Here is a 17,347-nt window from a genome sequence, read left to right on the forward strand (position 1 = left end):
TTTATTTTATTTTATTAATTTTCTGTCTAATTTACCACTTTTGAAAAATGAGGCGTTCTGGATACTAATGATATAACCTTGCCTCTTATAATCTACAGCTTTCTCCGTCATTTTAGAATCACCCACTGCTCAGTTCATTGTTCTGAACACATCTGGAATTTCTTAATTCTTTTACGCCTTTTGCCCTACTTTATATTAATTATATTTATATCTGCTGACTCTGTAGTTACACATTTAATAATCCGTGCAGTAACAGTGTGACTACTGGTGATCTTTGTTGTCCAGGTGCATTGCACTAGTACAGTCTACCTTAATAGTTGTAGCAGCAGTTGGTAGAAATACAGTTACCTTTCTTTTACAGTTTTTTGAAGACTGTGGAGGTGCATGAGGCTGGCAAATTGGAATAAAAAAAAAATTATTTTATTAAAACAAATTGAATCCGAACTGTCATAACTTCCTAACAGTTATTCCAAACTACCAAACTGTCGTCTGTAATAATCAATAGGTTGTTCAGTCAGTTAAACCTATTTTAATCTTGTTGTGGCGTATTGATGCATTTACTAATTTAATTTTGATGTGTTTATATGCTTTTTGAAAAATTATTTTTATTAAGCATAGTAGGCCACTTACCTGCTACATGTGTTGTCACTTTCTCAGCTGTAAAGATTGTCCCACCTGAGGTCCCGCCTCCCTGGGGTGCCTTGTTGTTAGTGATGCCCCTGCTGCAGGTTCTTTCCAATTCAAACATTATGGAGGCACTATCAGACCCACAGACACAGGCAAAGAACCAAGGCTTGGCTAACTCCCTGCTAGAGACGGTCCAGAAGGAACCATGTGGCCCAGTACGGGTACGCTGTCTGATATCTGACTGTTAGTTTTAGTCATTTGTAGTCTGTAAATTCTGTAACATGGGGGTGTCAACATGAGGACATCTTAGAATTTATGAAGGTCTGTTTTTTTAACCCCCATGGGTGAAACATCTCACCCATAATTAATTCATAATGGGCTGTATTTTGTGTTTTAATTTCCATATATGGAAATTGGGATGGGAAAACTTGAACATGGTACTTAATATAATATAAAAACATAATAATTTTGCTATGTTATGAGCCATTTAAGTATCTTCTCTGTCTTTTCTGTTCTAAGCCTTTGTTTAGTCTTGATTATCCCTGCTTTTCTCTCTACAGCACAGCACACAGCTGACTCTGCCTCTCAGCACATGGTACAGTGAGCTGCAGGTGGCCACCAGTGTCCTACACCAGATCTCTGCAGAACCCATGGCCTCTGCAGAGTGGCTCTACTCCGTCCAGTCCACTCTTCCTCTGTGTGAGCACGTCCCAGACACACTGCCTCTCCTGATCACTCACCTGGTCATCAGCAGTGAGGGGGACCTCTGCAGGCTGGCACTGGACACCGCAGCTATTATTGCTGAGGCAGATCCTGCTCAGGTGGGACCAAAATACGCATTTTTCTGCTGTCGGAAGTAGGGTACTTGAGGTTGTTCTGTGATTTCAGAGTATGGTTGGCTGTTGTGTGAAGTAGATTAAATCTTTTTTTTTTTATGACGTTTTATGACATTTCCTTGTTTAAAGAGCATTTAAAGAGCCACCCCTAAGGGAAATGCATTTCTGGACAAGCTGAGAGAAAGCTGGTATCTGAAGTGAAAACAAGTATGTGGGCTAAGTCAGTACTTTGACAGGATTTTACCAACGATGCTGAGTTAGCAAAAAAAAAAAAAAAGTGGTTGCAGTGGTTGCACCTAGCAGGTGAAATTGTGTGATGGGTACGCAGCGTTACACAGTTCATGCGAGCAGGACGCCAAAGTTACACAGTGCAGCTAGCAGCGCGCTGCGTCTGAAGTAGCAGTGATAGAGTGGCTGTTTTCCTTTTTGACTCTATTACAGGTCAGTGGAGCATCACAATTATTTTGATGCAGTTATTTTAGGGGAATAATACATAATGTTGCTTTAAAACTTAGGTAAGGAATCATTTTATATGCTAAGTTTAGGCAATATGTAGCGGATATCTTAGAAAATGAACTCTTACATAGCTTTTGCTCCATTTGCACCATTTAAGGTCGAATGGAAAATTACTAGCTGAGAACATCTGTGTTATAATTAATAATTGTATGTATGTCTGTAGTCATTTAACTATCAAAGCTCTCCTCATTCTCCTCTCTATTATGCTTTCAAGTTTGGCAAATCTGTGCTTAATAATGTAAAGTCAGGCGAGCTGGTGGTGGAATTTACCTTATCCACCTGCTGGCTGGGGGCATCCAGGTGAAATCTGAAACCAAGCTTGTTCTTTAAACTAGACTACATGATATTAACTACATTCTTCAAAGTGAACAATTCTTGTTACTTTTTTATTGCATTCATATTTACCTGCATCTGTTTTTTTTTGTTTTTTTTTTGTTTTTTGTTTTTTTTTAACAAGTAAAAACCCTCGTATTGCTGAGATACATTTGAAATAATGTGCTTAGGTGCCGAATACCTCTTCTCTGTACTGTATTTTCTTCAGTTCTAGTTAAACTGGTTATCAATATTGGTAGATGTTACAGGCCAACTGATATATCATCAGCTGATATTGGGATCCCATGAATGTTATGTGGCTATGCAAAGTCGCTCTGTTAAAGCACTGATAAACAGACACTTCTGGAGGATCACTGGAGATTGAATTCAGATTCAATGTTTATACATGCAACATAATCTTTCTCTAAAGAACGGTTGCTCAGCATGTTCGATTGAAAACTAATAGCTTGCATTTATTAACATGACATATGCGTTTACTTGCAAATCTGACAAAATTATAGCATTCTTGGCTGTCTGTCTACTGTAAAAATTGCAGAAATATTTTGTGTTTTTTTTTTCTTCTTCTTTTTTTGCAACAAAGTGGTACGGTGGCTGGAAAGCAAGCAATATGGTAACTACTACAGTATCTGGTATGTGTGCAGTCATACAGAACTGTTACTTGTTAAAGCAGGTGGCATTTGAATTGAAATCACACCCAGAGTCAACCCCCCCCCCCCCCCCCCCCCTCCCATTATCTATTCAGATGCCAGTGTTGCTAGGCAACATAGCGGCTGCTGAGGAATGGGAGCAGTGTGCAGATGGAGATGGAGAGGTATCATGGCAATGGCATTGGAGCTCACAGTCTCTGCTTATAACTCATTAAAGAACTCCTGCTTGGTCACTTACTCGCACAGTTATTGGACAGTCTAAGGTAAAACCATAACAAATTGCTATGAACTTTGCATGAGGATTAGTTGAGATGGTTCCATAAAAAACAACACTTCAGTGCTGGGCATGGTACCATTTACCATGCACATTTTTTTACATCTACAACATGTAGCTTCTTTGGAATGGAATGTTGGGAGGGTCAGGGGAGAGTGGAAAATCACTGGAGAAACCTAAGAACTGCTGAGAACTCTGATGTGGTAAACCAGCGGCTTATATTATTTCAGACATGAAAGAAAATGTGCATGGCTGAATTTAGTAGCACCCTGCTACCTACTTATTTGGGTTGAGATCAGCAGCATGCAATTTAGATGTAGTTTAGTTTTTATTGTGGGGTGTTACATGTCAGGAAACTAACCCGTTATCACGCTATTTAAATACTTGTTTATGGCTGTAGGACAAAATACTAGCATTGTTGTACTAGTCAGTACTGGTCAATTAATAATTAAAATTCAGTTCAACGACGGATCTTTGTATCAGAATTATTTAATTGAAAATGTGAATGCCTAATTTGTTCTAGACCTTCATCTGACTGTGATTGGTTTTATTCCCCTCATAATTTGTTCTGACACCTTACCCTGACTGTGCTTGTTTCTACTCCCCACATAATGTTCTGAGTCGTCCTCTTGACGGAGATTGGTTCTGTTCCCTTCATGATTTGTTCTCACAGCTTCCCCTGATTGTGATTGGTTTTAATCCCCACATAATGTTCAGAAACCTCTGTGCTTCTAATCTCTTTGTAATTTGTACTGAAATCCCCCCGTGATTGGTTCTTTTCACAGCACAGCATTTGTGCTGACACCACCCCCTGATTGGTTCTAATCTCCATATAATTTGTTCTGATACCTCTCCCTGACTGCAACTGGTCTGATTCACTGTGTCCAAAGATCATTCTGCCCAACAATTCTCATTAGTGTAGCATACCATGCTTTCTTCTCTGCGTGTTGCTACATGTTTAACTACTCCTTTCACTGGCGTAGCTGTCCTCATCAGGGCTGTTAATTGGCTGGCTGGTGAGGTCAGAGGTTGAGCCAGTCTCAGAGAGCTGGGTCGCTTCTCTGTTCCCCCGCAGTGTGCGGCGTGTAGTGGGACGCTTCAGGGTTAATCCACAATTCAGGGGTTAGAACATCCAGCCTTTTGTCTGCACCAGGGGTTATAATACCTCTCAGCGGAAAGAAGCACTGCTCTGATGTCTTCTGTGCTTTGGGGTCAGGCTGGCTGATCACTGATTGCTAAACTGGTTTTCAGAGTCTGCTCTCAAATTGGGACTTCGTCTGCTTGCCAACTCATTATCTGTTCAGTGAGGAAGCCAGGATCACATGAAGCCTTCTATGCAATGCAATGTTGTCTGCCAGTCACATAACATGACTGGAAGTCACTCATGTTCAAGTTTTTTTTTTATCAGATTTTAATATACATTCAAAACAACCAAAATGTGCATTAATGAAATTTTGTAGGTTCATTCTTAACTTCATTCTGAAGGAGTTTACGATGGGTTTTCTAAATAAATTGCTAATAGCTAGTTTTAGATTAGATTTTGTACCACAAAAACAAACTAAAGTCATTTCATGATAATTCATTACATAACAATATGTAGTGTTTTGTTGATTAAATAGTAAACAAATGATTTTCAAACTATATGTTCTGTAAAAGTTTTTTTTTTTTACAATGAACATGGGCATTTTTATTGTTATCATATGTAAGTATTTAAGTGCTTTAAAGTATTTAAAAAACAAACTATACTATCCTAAATACTTAGGATATTAGTAATACTCTGGCAAAGATTTCCAAGATTCCAAGATTTTTTTTTTCCTCCACCCATATTGTCTCTTTTTTCGCCCCTTTTTTGCTTTTCCTGAAAAGACTGTAAACACAGTTCAGTTTTGGCTTTTGCTGAAGCGGAGAATGGCTCTCTTTTATCCTGTGTTTGGCAGGTACCAGAGCCTCGCCGTATTCTGACACTCGTTTGGCTCCCTGAACGTTTCCAGTTCTGCCCTCAGGCTCAACACATCCCAGTTTTCTCAGGACTTTAAAGCCGGGAAACATCGGCCACATGCCAACACCGTAGCAGGATAAAAGCCTCTGGAGCAGCGTTTAAGACACAACAGCTTCTTGAGTGAGACAGAGGGAGAGCGGTGGAGGGGGGTGTGTGTGGTTTGAGCTGCTGGAGGCACTTCAAAGCTGAGGGGTCTGTGGACACTCCCTCTCTGTGTGGTGTTCTCCAAACGCTGTGCAGGAGATGGATAGGTTGTGACAGTGTGGCTGGGGTTAGCTGCAGTAGTAATGATGAGGGGCAGAGGGAGAATTCTCTCACTCTTATGTGCGTGCGCGCACACACACATACACACACACACACACACACACACACACACACACACACACACACTCACGCTGTGCTCAGCTCTTAGGAAACACACCTCTGCAGCAGCTCAGCTCAGGCCTGAGCTCTCTCTGTCTGGGCTGTAGTCAGCTGCTGCTCCTCACACTGACCTGTTAACAACTCCCATCACTCACACTGCTCAACACTGCTCACGGCACTTAGCACCGCTCACACCACTCAACACTGCTCACACCACTCAACACCACACCCCTCATGGCACTCAGCACCGCTCACACCACTCAACATTGCTCACACCACTCAACACAGCACCGCTCACGCCACTCAACACTGCTCACACCACTCAACACAGCACCGCTCTCGCCACTCAGCACTGCTCACACCACTCAACACAGCACCACTCTTGCCACTCAGCACCGTTCACACCACTCAACACAGCACCGCTCTCGCCACTCAGCACTGCTCACACCACTCAACACCGTACCGCTCTCGCCACTCAGCACTGCTCATACCACTCAACACCGCACCACTAAACACTGCATTGCTCATGGCACTTAACACTGCTTACACCACTCAACAACTCACTGCTCACACCACTCAGCACTGCTCATACCACTCAACACCGCACCACTAAACACTGCATTGCTCATGCCACTCAGCACCGCTCACAATCAATATTCTTTTTATTATTTTTACTCTCACTAACACGCTCTGTCTCTCTGGGAACACTTTCACTTTGAGCACAAGTGCTAAATCACTCGCTTACTCTCACCTATTGTTGCTCTTACTCACTCTTGCTCTCTCTCTCTCCCTCTCTCTCAGGTGCCGTGTCTTCTTCCGGTTCTGATGCTGAAGCTGGGCAAAGTGTCTGACCCTGCTCTGTCTCATGCTCTACTCTCCACCTTGCCAAAGTTGGGAACACACAAGGTACCTGCTAACAGTCTACACAGCGTTCAACAAACTGCACATATTTCAAATGAAAAATGTCCGTAATGTTTATATAATGCAGGGAGAGGTATATGTAACACTTGCCGCTTTGTTTCCACCTCGAACGGCCCTAAAGCACGGACGGCATCTGCTGGATTTGGGCCATAATTATGCTTCCCTTGTTGTTATGGCAACAGCTCACCTGGCACTACACGCAGCCATAAAGTAGTGTGCTGTGCTCGCTGCCATTGTTATTCATTGGTGTCTCCAGCAATGCACATTATTCATAGCTGCCCTATACACACACACACACAAACACACACACGCAGACACACATGCATGCATGTGGGGAGAGAGATGCTGACATTTTGCTTACTGTTTGAATAATGCTACTAAACTAAATCAACTAAATGTATTCCTGGAATGTGCATACAAAGGAGCCTGTACACACGCTACCTGGAGGTAGCCTTTGTTTGGGGCTTTATTTCAGAGCACTATTCTTATCTGTGTCTGAGAGGACATTTTTCTTCTTTTTTTTCATCATTTATTTATCTGTTGTAGTCATCAGCTCTGTGTAAACAATGCTGCTCTGTTGGAGCAGAATTTAAGCCGGGTTTGGGAGTGGGTTTAGGGTGCAGGACAATGGCTCTATTACTTCCTCTCTAATGAGATTATGATGTTAAATTCTTTAAACAAAAACTAATACAAGGCCACTTACCCAGCAGTCCAGCCCTCTGGTAGAAAGGCTTCAATGCCCCCATGCATCCAAGTCCTTTCAGTGGAGGGCTTTTAGGGGAGTTACACTGTTCAGGATTGTTCTGGATGGGCCCTTAGACTTTGCTCATTATGATGAAGGTTGTCTTTGTGCTCTCAGTTTTGTATACCACAGGTTTTGCATGTACTCCAGGCGCTGGCCAGCTCCCCCAAGCTGAGGGCTGTGGCACTGCGTCTTCTTACCTCCCTGTGGCTGAAACAGGTACTGTAACAGTTGATCTGTAAAAGTTTGCTACTTTGGTTTTTGCACAGGAGCTACAAGGCTAATGTAGCTAACAATTATAGGGAGCTTAAGCCCAGTTAGCATTGTGTAAACTGCATGCCTGAATCGTTTTGTGCCCCTCGGTGCTGAGCAACCCTCCTCCAAGAAATCTGCTTTCCTGTAGAATTTATTACCAGTGTCTGATGGGTCATTTACCACAACAAGACAAAAATAAAGCTCGAAACCATATGAAAACTCTAGGTTCTTAAAAAATGACTGTGAAAATGCCAGAACGTGAGCATGAATTTTTATAGAATTTAAATAAAAGTTCACTTGAAAAAAATCTGCCAGTATGGCTTAATGATCAGTGTCTAATTAGCATCTTGTTGTTCAGCTAAGATGATCATAAAACAATCTACTCTGTTTGCTCCAAAAGCTTAAATATGAGCACAACAACTTCTTGTCCTCCTCCGGGAAAAATCTCCATATGTCAAAAAATTCTTAATGTATCTTAAAGTCTCTAAACGTTGAATGAGGAAAAAAAAGAATCTTCTGGCCTGTATACGACGCTTGTTATCCTGAAGGTTCATACTCCCATTCAGCTTGAGCCCACTTCTTCAGTTTTAGACCTGGATAGTCATCGTAACACAGCTAAAAAGATTACATATTAAAGATCATGAATCCCTGTATATGATTGATTAAAAATGATTAATATTAAGATGATTAACAAAAACATCAGTTTATAAAACAATCAGTAATATGAGTATCTTCAATACCCTCCATCATGCCACCTTGCCATGTACTTAATGCTAAAGCATCTATCCCAGCCAGTCAAGGATAATTAGCTAGAGCAGGTGTGGCTGGAACCAGACTCAGGAAAGCAGATCTTCAGAGTTGGCTGCCACTGCTGTGTGACACATTGTTGTCTATTAAAAAGGCAAAAGTATTGTATTTCTTGCAATGTGATGTACATCATATATATATTTTTTAATATGACCAAAAGCCACATAAACAAGTCTATATATATTAGCTTATCTATCAGCATCTGGTTGACCAGTTTGGTCGGGCTGGTCATACTGGTGGACTAGTGTGATCAAACACCACACTAGTCCACTGTTGGTCATGCTGGTAGAACAGCTAAACCATCAAACTCAAATGAAAATATACCCTATATTGGTCAACCAGCCAACCAACCAACTTCGTCAACTTCAGCAGGGTTATTGGATACATCAGCCTGCAGAACTCCAGACCCATATACACTTTGACTACAATATATTGAAGTTAATTAGTGGTATTAAAATTTTACTCAACTTTACTCATGATAACAGTTGATTCCTCCCTATAGGACCGTGTGTATCCAGACCTACAGAAGCTGATGGCGGTGTTGGAGAAGTCCTCAGTGGTGGTGGGGAAGGATGCTCAGTGGGAGCAGATTCTGGCCAGAGCTGCTTGTGTTCGGGACATCTGCAGAGAAAGGTCCTTCATATTTTCACACTGCATCACACCCTAATCTATTTCTAGAAGACTGAAGAACCTACAACTGCAAAGACCATTTTAACAAATGTGGGTTATTGGAGTGATGGCCTAAAGAAGCGTTCAGTCAGCATCTCTTTCAGGAACAATTTCTGTAAATAAATGTATTTATTTCATAAGTTTCGATATGAATGAAAGTGTTTTCCCCTAAAACTGTATGTCCATTCCAAGAACTTCAGTAAACTTTTTTTAATGACTCTACCCTGTTATACAGGACTGTTCAAAGCCATTTTTACACACAGTCTAATTAATGACTGTAATACTGTGCTTTACAACTTTCTCCAGTTTATTGAAGTGCAGTTACAATAGTTGACCACTGCTTCGTTCCTCCTTTGATTAAAGGACTGCCACTCTGTAAACGATCTATGCTCCAATAAAATAAGCAGTAATCCAGTGCAGACTGTAAATGTCAGCCAGGTAGAACCCATTTGAGGGAAGACATTTGGCAACATTTAATGTGTACTGTATAAACTGTTCATTCCAATCATTTTGAAAGTAATTGGCCCTAAAATAGGCTGTACCTGCCTAGTATTTATAGTCTACACTGAATTATTTTTTTTTTGTATTCTTTATTGAGTTATGGAAGGGTAGCCAGCTGTGCGGCACACTCTTTGGAACACAGTGTAGCTTTTTCTAAATCAACTGAAGCCTATTGTGCATGAATTTTATCCTGAATATACTGCCGTGCTGCCGGCGGCGTTACTCAAAGTGCACACGTCCTTTGAAATGTTGACAGAGGAATTTGTCATTTTTTTCCACGAGACGTTTGACAGCAGGAACTGTCAGAAGCTTTTGAAGGTGAAAGTGGTGCAGACAAAGAAGTCCTTTTGTGCATGTAAAAATTCAAAAGCTCTGCTGTAGGCCACTGGTATTTGGAATTACGACTAATGAGATGGTAGGTGTGTCGCCTCAAAAGTGAATCAGGAGGCAGTCCAAAAGTCATTTAGAACAATGCACAGGGGGTTCTTTCACAATGGAGGATTTCCCAGATTGGAACTAAAACCCAAAGTGTTCCTCAGCTCTGTTTATATTGGATAGCCTTGATGTTGGGCTGTGGTACTCAACATGATAATGAAAATATAATAATAATTAATGCAAAATTATGTAGCATTTTAAAGAAAAACAGTTTAAAGATCATTGTGATGCCCTTTGTGATGACTTGTAATAGGGAGAATAGCGCCTCTGTTGTTGCTACTCCAGGCTCAGAATGCTGTTTACTGTGTGGCACTATGTGGCTCCGGGAAAGCGGGCAGGAAAACGCTAGCAAGGACTTCGTAATCTTGTCTATTGTCTATTGTCCTATTAATCCAAGTCTATTTGTGTAAAATCTTTAATATTACTGTACCGCATCAGTCCATGTGATACCTCAAGAGGTGCAAGCTGGAGGTTCTGCCATAGCCCTCTCAACCCCTTGGCCATCAGAAATCTGTGGACCACCCTCAAAAGATCACTGCATGCAAGGCGGCCCAAGAGTCTCACAGACCTAGAAAGCTTTTACATAAAGAATGGGTGAATTTGAAAGACTTTTGCTTCAGGCTGTTTCCTTCTTTATTAGAAGCTGTAATAAAGTAATCTTGCTTTTTGAAATCTTGAAATTTTAAATAAATGTGTCCTGCTTAGCGTTATGCCTTGTGAAAATCAGGTCATACTGTTACTTGGGGTGCCCAAACTTTTGCATTAAAAAAATCACACTACATTAACATATGTGAACGTTACAAATCTTGTTGTTGGGTTTCCCTCATTGTGCTGTAAAGTTACCATATTAGAGGTTTTGTTACAACAGCAACAATGTGTATGTTAGTCTTACATGGTGTTGTTTCTGTCCCACTAGGCCTTACCAGCATGGGGGAGACATGCTTGCAGCCATTACAGACATGCTAACTCAGTGCTCGAGGAAGGATCACGCCACTCCAGCAGCGCTGGCTCTGCAGGGCCTTCAGGAGCTTTGCAGAGCTGAGGTCTGAAACACTGCTTTGTGGTCTAGGAATTGGTTAACTCTGCGGGGCCTGTTGTGATCACAGCATTTGTCTTTAGCACCAGGCTAGGCTCTGGAAAGCCGGAACAGATATCTAATAGAGGTCTTTGGTTCAGGAAAATGTGACCCTTTTTGGAAATTGTGCTCAACTGCAATATTAAGCTCCACATTCTTAAATTATACAGTACCAATTAGAATATGTAGGGTTTTATTTTTACTGTATATAGAAAACATTGAGTATATATTTACTCAGAATTCACTTATAATAAAAACTGTTGGGAGGTTGCTGAATTCCACGAATAAACATATGAAATATGTGTATATAATATGAATTCCAAGTGCCTTACATTGCAATCACACTCTAACAGTACAGGTTCTAAGATGAGACAGACATTAGGGAATGTGCTTCTAAAGCTTTATTTATAAGGCTTCATATGATTTTTCAGACACTCTAAACAAGTAACAGCTTAATGCAGTTCCAGTTGCATCTGTCCAAATGTTTGTGGACACCCCTTTTAAGTGAATGCACAGACACATATTTTTGTCCATGAAGTGTATTTTCAAATTTGTCAGGTAGCAATAACAAATGACCAGAAGGTCTTTCCTCTGGAAGATTTTTGGAACGCACGATTTACACAGATGTATAGCTTCATTTGGAAACTCGGCCCTATCATTAGGAGTACAGTTCAAACCCCAGTGATTCCACAGCTATCTGTGGCCGGGAGCCATATAATATAGATTATATAGACAAAACACTAAACTTACATATATTTTATATTATTTATTTATGTATAGTGCAGGTGTATGTTAGCTAATGGTACAGTATTGGTAGTGAGTGCTCTCCTTTAAGAATGTTTAGCTGTCCAGTGATGATGATATTTACGACGGCTGGCTTTATGAGACTTGAAAAATGCACATGCTAGCTGTCACTAGCACTGGTGGCATTGTGTGATGGGGGAGTGCTAGGTACTTGGTGGGAATTGGATATGCCTAACAAATTGTCTAATAAAAAAACAAAAACCTCTGGCTGAAGAGTTCATGAAAGCATGTACAAAACTGGAATTCAGCAGCTGCCAAAAGGCTTCTATTAGAAATGTCTTTCAAGTCAACAGTTTTTCTGTTCCTTTGTAAGTACAGAGAAACGTGCCAAAATGATTTGTCCATGACAAGCGATCATGCGATGAAGCTCAAGCTGTGAAATGCTAATTGCCGTTCCTAATCCAATAATGTGACCTTTTTGGTTCATATGCTGCTTCAGGTGGTTGATATCGGCTCCACATGGAAGGCTCTCTCTCCCAAACTGAGCTGTGAAACTAGACCTCTGGTGTTAAAGGCCACCGCTGAGCTTCTCTCTCTAGTGCCTTCACTGCATGTCAAAACAGAGCAATATGAGGTAGACCTACATGCATTTGTCCATCTCTGTAATGCATGCATATCTGGTGCCATGTATGTGTTTTCATCACTATCTTTATGTGTTGAGTGTTTATGTGCAAACTGAAGAATGCAAACCGTGTTTTGGGTCACTTGTTTCTTTTCAATACAGAATTTCAAAAGTGAAGTGGTCAGTATTCTGTGGGGTCATGCTCTAAGTCAGGTCAGTATTAATGCTCTCTAACAGCAGTGTACTGTATAAGAAACATGATCAAATATCTGATTTTAATTCAATTATCTATTTACAGATGAACTTGTTCTCTACTTTCAGCTTAGCATTTCAGCAGTCCTGATTTATGATTATATATTCACTGGAATGATATAATAGTGCTAGAAACAGCAAGATGTGTTTGGATGTTAGAATAGTTAGTTTAGGTGTGTTTGGTTTAGCCTTTTCAACTACTATTGTCTTCTGTTAGATTTTATCTATAATGTAATTTTTTTTACATGATTGCTGTTGAATTGCTGTTAATGGTTACTTCCTCAGGATGCCGATGTGGCTAGCAGTGGCTACAGAGCACTGTCTGAATTCCCAGAGTCATCTCATTCTGTCATGCACCTGCCTGAGCAAGTAAGACCCTGTACACATTTTTCTTACACTTTAAGTCTGCAAACTCTATGTTTGTCAGTCATCACTGAAACACTGACCTTTGTTATTGAAATATGGAAATAAAATGCTGAAAAAAAAATGAAATAAGCTGTTGGATATCACAGTGACAATATCGTATGCAATAAATCATGGTTAAAATAAGGTTTCTCTGACTGGATCTGCAAGAAAGAACCTAAAGAATCTATCTTTTATCCAAACAGCAAAAAATATAAAAGCACTGCTTACTTCTGTGCAAGATTAAAACTCTGAAAAATGAACAATTGCCTAGGAAACAACACTGTCATATTAGAATATTATGATCACCTACCTAATAGTGGAAATGATCACCCTTGGCTCAGATGACACTAGCAAAACGGTGTGGCATTGGGTACATTAGCTGGCGGAAGGTGTTTGTTATACAGAACTAACTGGTTCACAGTGGTGCCTTGACTGTGATCCCACTGCCACTTTATCATTCCTCTGTAGCATCAGTGGCCCTGCAAACAGCTGTTATGCCATTGGGAGGCCAGAAGTCCGGTACACTGTCACTACCACGACCCTTACTACTGCAAATGTTTGTAATAGATAATGACTTGCAAATGATTAGCAAAAGTTTGCTAACTTATAATGTGTACAAATTGGGGAGGTGGAGCTTCTGGAGGAGCACTGTAGGGATGCGTTTGTTTGTTGTGCTGGTAAATTCAAATATTTAACAGTCATTTTCCAGAATTGTATACGGCACCTTTAAGTCTGGCGCTGGAACAAACTTGCAACGCTACATTCCTGCTGTCCTGATGCTCCCTTCTGTCCTGACAGATCTAATGATGGGTCTGTGTCTGAAGCTCATATTGTGATGATGCTAAAATGATCTGTTGTGAAGCACTATTGCAGTACCAATGTAGACAAGCCTTCCCACAAGTCACATCAAGGGTTCCCCACTGTCTTGTTATTTAATTGCAATTCAGTGTTTTTGCCCATGTAGTGCAGCTGTACTGCACTTTTATTACATAAGCATTTTTTCTTAATAGCCCTAATCCCTTGGATGGGATTAAATTTACACAGGTTTCTGGGCTGTTTTCGTCTTTCACAGATGCTCCACTGTAATTTTTATTTTTGACCAGATCAGCGATGTTTGTGTGTGTATGTTTAATCACTGAGGGAATGCATAAAAAATGTATTAGAGACATCCCCCTGATAAATTAATTTAATCCAAAAAGGGCTTACATTTATTTTGTTGTGCTTACAGGCCAGACCAGAGATGAAGCAGCCTGAAGAAGAGGATGACGAGGAAAAGGAGAATAAGAAGGACGAAGACCTAACTGTGCCAGGGACTTCATACATAAAACTTGTTGGCCTCACTCCACGGCCGGTTTTAACAGGTATGGGAAGAATTTGCTCTGACTCTGAACCCTCTGGATGAGATACAGTCAGTGAACCAGACAACACACTTACAACCTGAGTTTTGTGAAGCGGTTTTCACCCCAAGTTTGTTATAATACTCACTTGATGTCTGCTTCTTGATGATGGATGATGGTTAAAATACATGGCAGTCATACTTTGTCTAAGGCGCTCCCACTATGACCTGAGGATCGCTAGTTACAGAAGGACTGTTCCCACCTCTCAAATATTGTATACTAAAACTTTAAATTAACATCTAATTAACATCTGTGGTTGTTCAGTGCTGCTGCTTTTGTTTTATTACATATTAGTGTTTTTTTCCTCCCCATGTAAAGTGTTCTTGTGATTGTGAAGGGCTCTGTATAAATGTAACAAAATTATTATTATTAATATTAATGTTCACAGATTAAAAACATATTTGATAAAACATATTCATGAAATAACCATTTCTAAATATGACTATGAGGAACGCAAAATGTAAAGGTGTAGGTTCAAATACAAATTAGTCCTAAACTAACACTACACTGCACTCAAGAAAAGGTTTGCTTCGCAGTCACTCTTCATGACTTGTTAGTGATATTAATGCTCAAAATCTGCCAAGAACTTAAACAGATGTTCTCCTACCGCAGAAGCCTGGGGGGAGAAATCTCAGATAACACTTTAGATTTGTCTCCTAAAGTGGTGAATAAAACTTCTGGGAGTGTATGTGGGAAGCTTGGGGAGCTGCTGTGCCTTTCACTGAAACAACAATGGACAACCAATCTCAGTTTGCATAGTTGAAATGAAATACGACCAATGTGAATATACTGGAATGTGCGCATTTGCCTCAGAGAATGGGCTTACCGTCTTATCTGAGGCTTTGTTTGAACCTTCATCTGAATGTTAAACAGCCTGTCAGCTATTTTTTTTGTAACTCTTCCAAAATGTATAAAAAATGTGCTACTTTTGAATCCCTTCTGTGATGTTCCTTTGTTCTCTGCTCACTCCTCACTCAAAAGTGTGATTTGTTCTCCACAGAAGCACATAGCACCTTTAAATGTTTACATTGAAATTTTCTAAGACCTTAATATACTCCCCTGCTCAGTTCAGTCCCATGTACCCCACACACACCGAATAATGAAATAATGAAAGTGGGCTTTAAGAATTCTTAATTAAAAGCAAAGAGCCCAGCCATGAGTTGCGGTGCCTGGAATTTTTATTCATGCAATTAAAACATTATTCAGGCTCTGACTCGGGCTTTGAACTTGTACTGATCAAAGGTTGGTGTAATTGAGGAAATGGAGACGCTTGTGAAGGCTATGTATTCATTTGAAGTATTTTTATGTTATTTAATGCTCCCTTAAAAAGCTGTCAATTTGAAACCATCCAGAAAACATCTGTTAATATTAAAGGATCAACAGTATTAGAAAAGGCTTTGCCTTCTGAAAAAGGGCTAAGACTGACAATTTTGCAGTTTGAGGTTGAAGTGTTATCAGTTCATGCCTAGTGTTGGTTAGAGCTGCGGTCAGATGTTTCCTGAAATCAACCTCATGGTTAAACTTATACGACAGGGTTAAAAGCATACATACACAGCACACCTAATACTTGGTTATGTCATCTCTAGCAAGGTGCACTTTGACTAGACGCTATTGGTGTAAAGCAACAAGATTGTGGTAGAATTCTGGTTGGATATTTCACCACTTAATACAGTTTGTTGGAGCCAACTAATAAGCACAGTCCACATAGTGTCCATATAGTTGAGGTCAGGACTTTGGGAAGGACATTCTGTATACGTTATGTTAGCCTGCTTTTCTCTATTTCCCAACCCACCTTTAATGTGTGTTTTGGGTCTGTGTTGGAACACCCAGTTGTTTTGCTAGTTTCAGCCATCTTGCCGTCTGAAGGTTAGGCTGAAAAATCCAGAGGTAGTCCTTCTTCTTCTTCATTATTCCATCCATCTTGTGCTGTGAATCAGTTCCATGGGAAGCAAAACAGCCCCAGAGCATGATTCTACCACCACCATGCGTGGCACACGCAGTGACACAGCTTGGCCGTAGACAGTCGCACTGGTGTTTCAACAGCTTCCAGTTAATGGCAGGCCTTGATGTTTCTTGATTTGTCCCTGGGTATTCTTCCAGGCTGTGGCGCTGTGACTACACCTCCCAATAACTTGTACTTCTGGCTTCAATAGACATTTCTGACTTGTGTGAATCTATGATAATCTTTCTCAGAGCTGCACTAAGCTCCTTGGTTTCCCTATTTTACTGTGTGTTGGTCAGTCTAATGGTCTTAGAGCTGTCAAACAAACTCTTTTTATGTGGCCCCAGAGAAGCTACCAGCTGTAGTCAATCGTGCTCACTAACTTGGCCATGAGAAATGTGAACATTTTGGAAATTCTAGCACCACTAAATGAATGATGTAAGCTGTTTGTACATCTGTACTATATCACCACCTCAGAAGAAGATGATTTCAAAGAGATCATTGAAAGCCTGGTATTGCTATGACATTCATATCCATAATGAGTGTGTGTAAACGTCTGACCGTAACTATACTTTAATATTAAAAATATTTGATGTTTACAAAACTAACACACAAAACAGCTGAACAATGAAGTCATTCTTAATCCTTTAAAGCCACTTAACATATTTTGAATGTAGTAATACTCATTCAAAGTGTTGGGAAGAATTTTGTGTGGATTTGATGGAGGGAGCCTGCTGTAAAACTCAAAAAGCCCCAATAATCAGTGTTCAGTGAAAGCACTTTGACAGCACTCAACACTCCCCTCTGTGCGAAAAGAGTCCATGCTTGTTATGAGTCTGGAGAGGTCAGTGTCTTCACCCATGTCGGTGTGTAATTCCCCAGCACAAAGAGTTCACTCACCCCATCACAGGCGGTTTGTGCCCCCTTTAGTTCTAAACATCTGAGGGTGAGCTTGGGGTCCAGCTTCTGACTCCACAAACATGTT

General features: G+C 40.5%; 1 protein-coding gene across 2 annotated transcripts in view; it reads left to right on the top strand.

Annotated features, from left to right (window-relative positions):
* The window catches only part of focad (focadhesin), a 73,764-nt gene that overhangs the window by 30,886 nt on the left and 25,531 nt on the right, over window positions 1-17,347 (top strand). For both annotated transcript variants that reach the window (XM_072687853.1, XM_072687852.1), the window contains exons 10-19: window positions 658-848; window positions 1,188-1,448; window positions 6,397-6,501; window positions 7,376-7,477; window positions 8,823-8,953; window positions 10,842-10,968; window positions 12,244-12,378; window positions 12,529-12,579; window positions 12,904-12,987; window positions 14,252-14,384. In XM_072687853.1, coding sequence (XP_072543954.1) covers window positions 658-848; window positions 1,188-1,448; window positions 6,397-6,501; window positions 7,376-7,477; window positions 8,823-8,953; window positions 10,842-10,968; window positions 12,244-12,378; window positions 12,529-12,579; window positions 12,904-12,987; window positions 14,252-14,384 — 1,320 coding nt within the window. The remainder of the gene's footprint in view (window positions 1-657; window positions 849-1,187; window positions 1,449-6,396; window positions 6,502-7,375; window positions 7,478-8,822; window positions 8,954-10,841; window positions 10,969-12,243; window positions 12,379-12,528; window positions 12,580-12,903; window positions 12,988-14,251; window positions 14,385-17,347) is intronic.

Source organism: Salminus brasiliensis, chromosome 9, assembly GCF_030463535.1.
Source record: "Salminus brasiliensis chromosome 9, fSalBra1.hap2, whole genome shotgun sequence".
NCBI classification, from domain to species: Eukaryota; Metazoa; Chordata; class Actinopteri; order Characiformes; family Bryconidae; genus Salminus; species Salminus brasiliensis.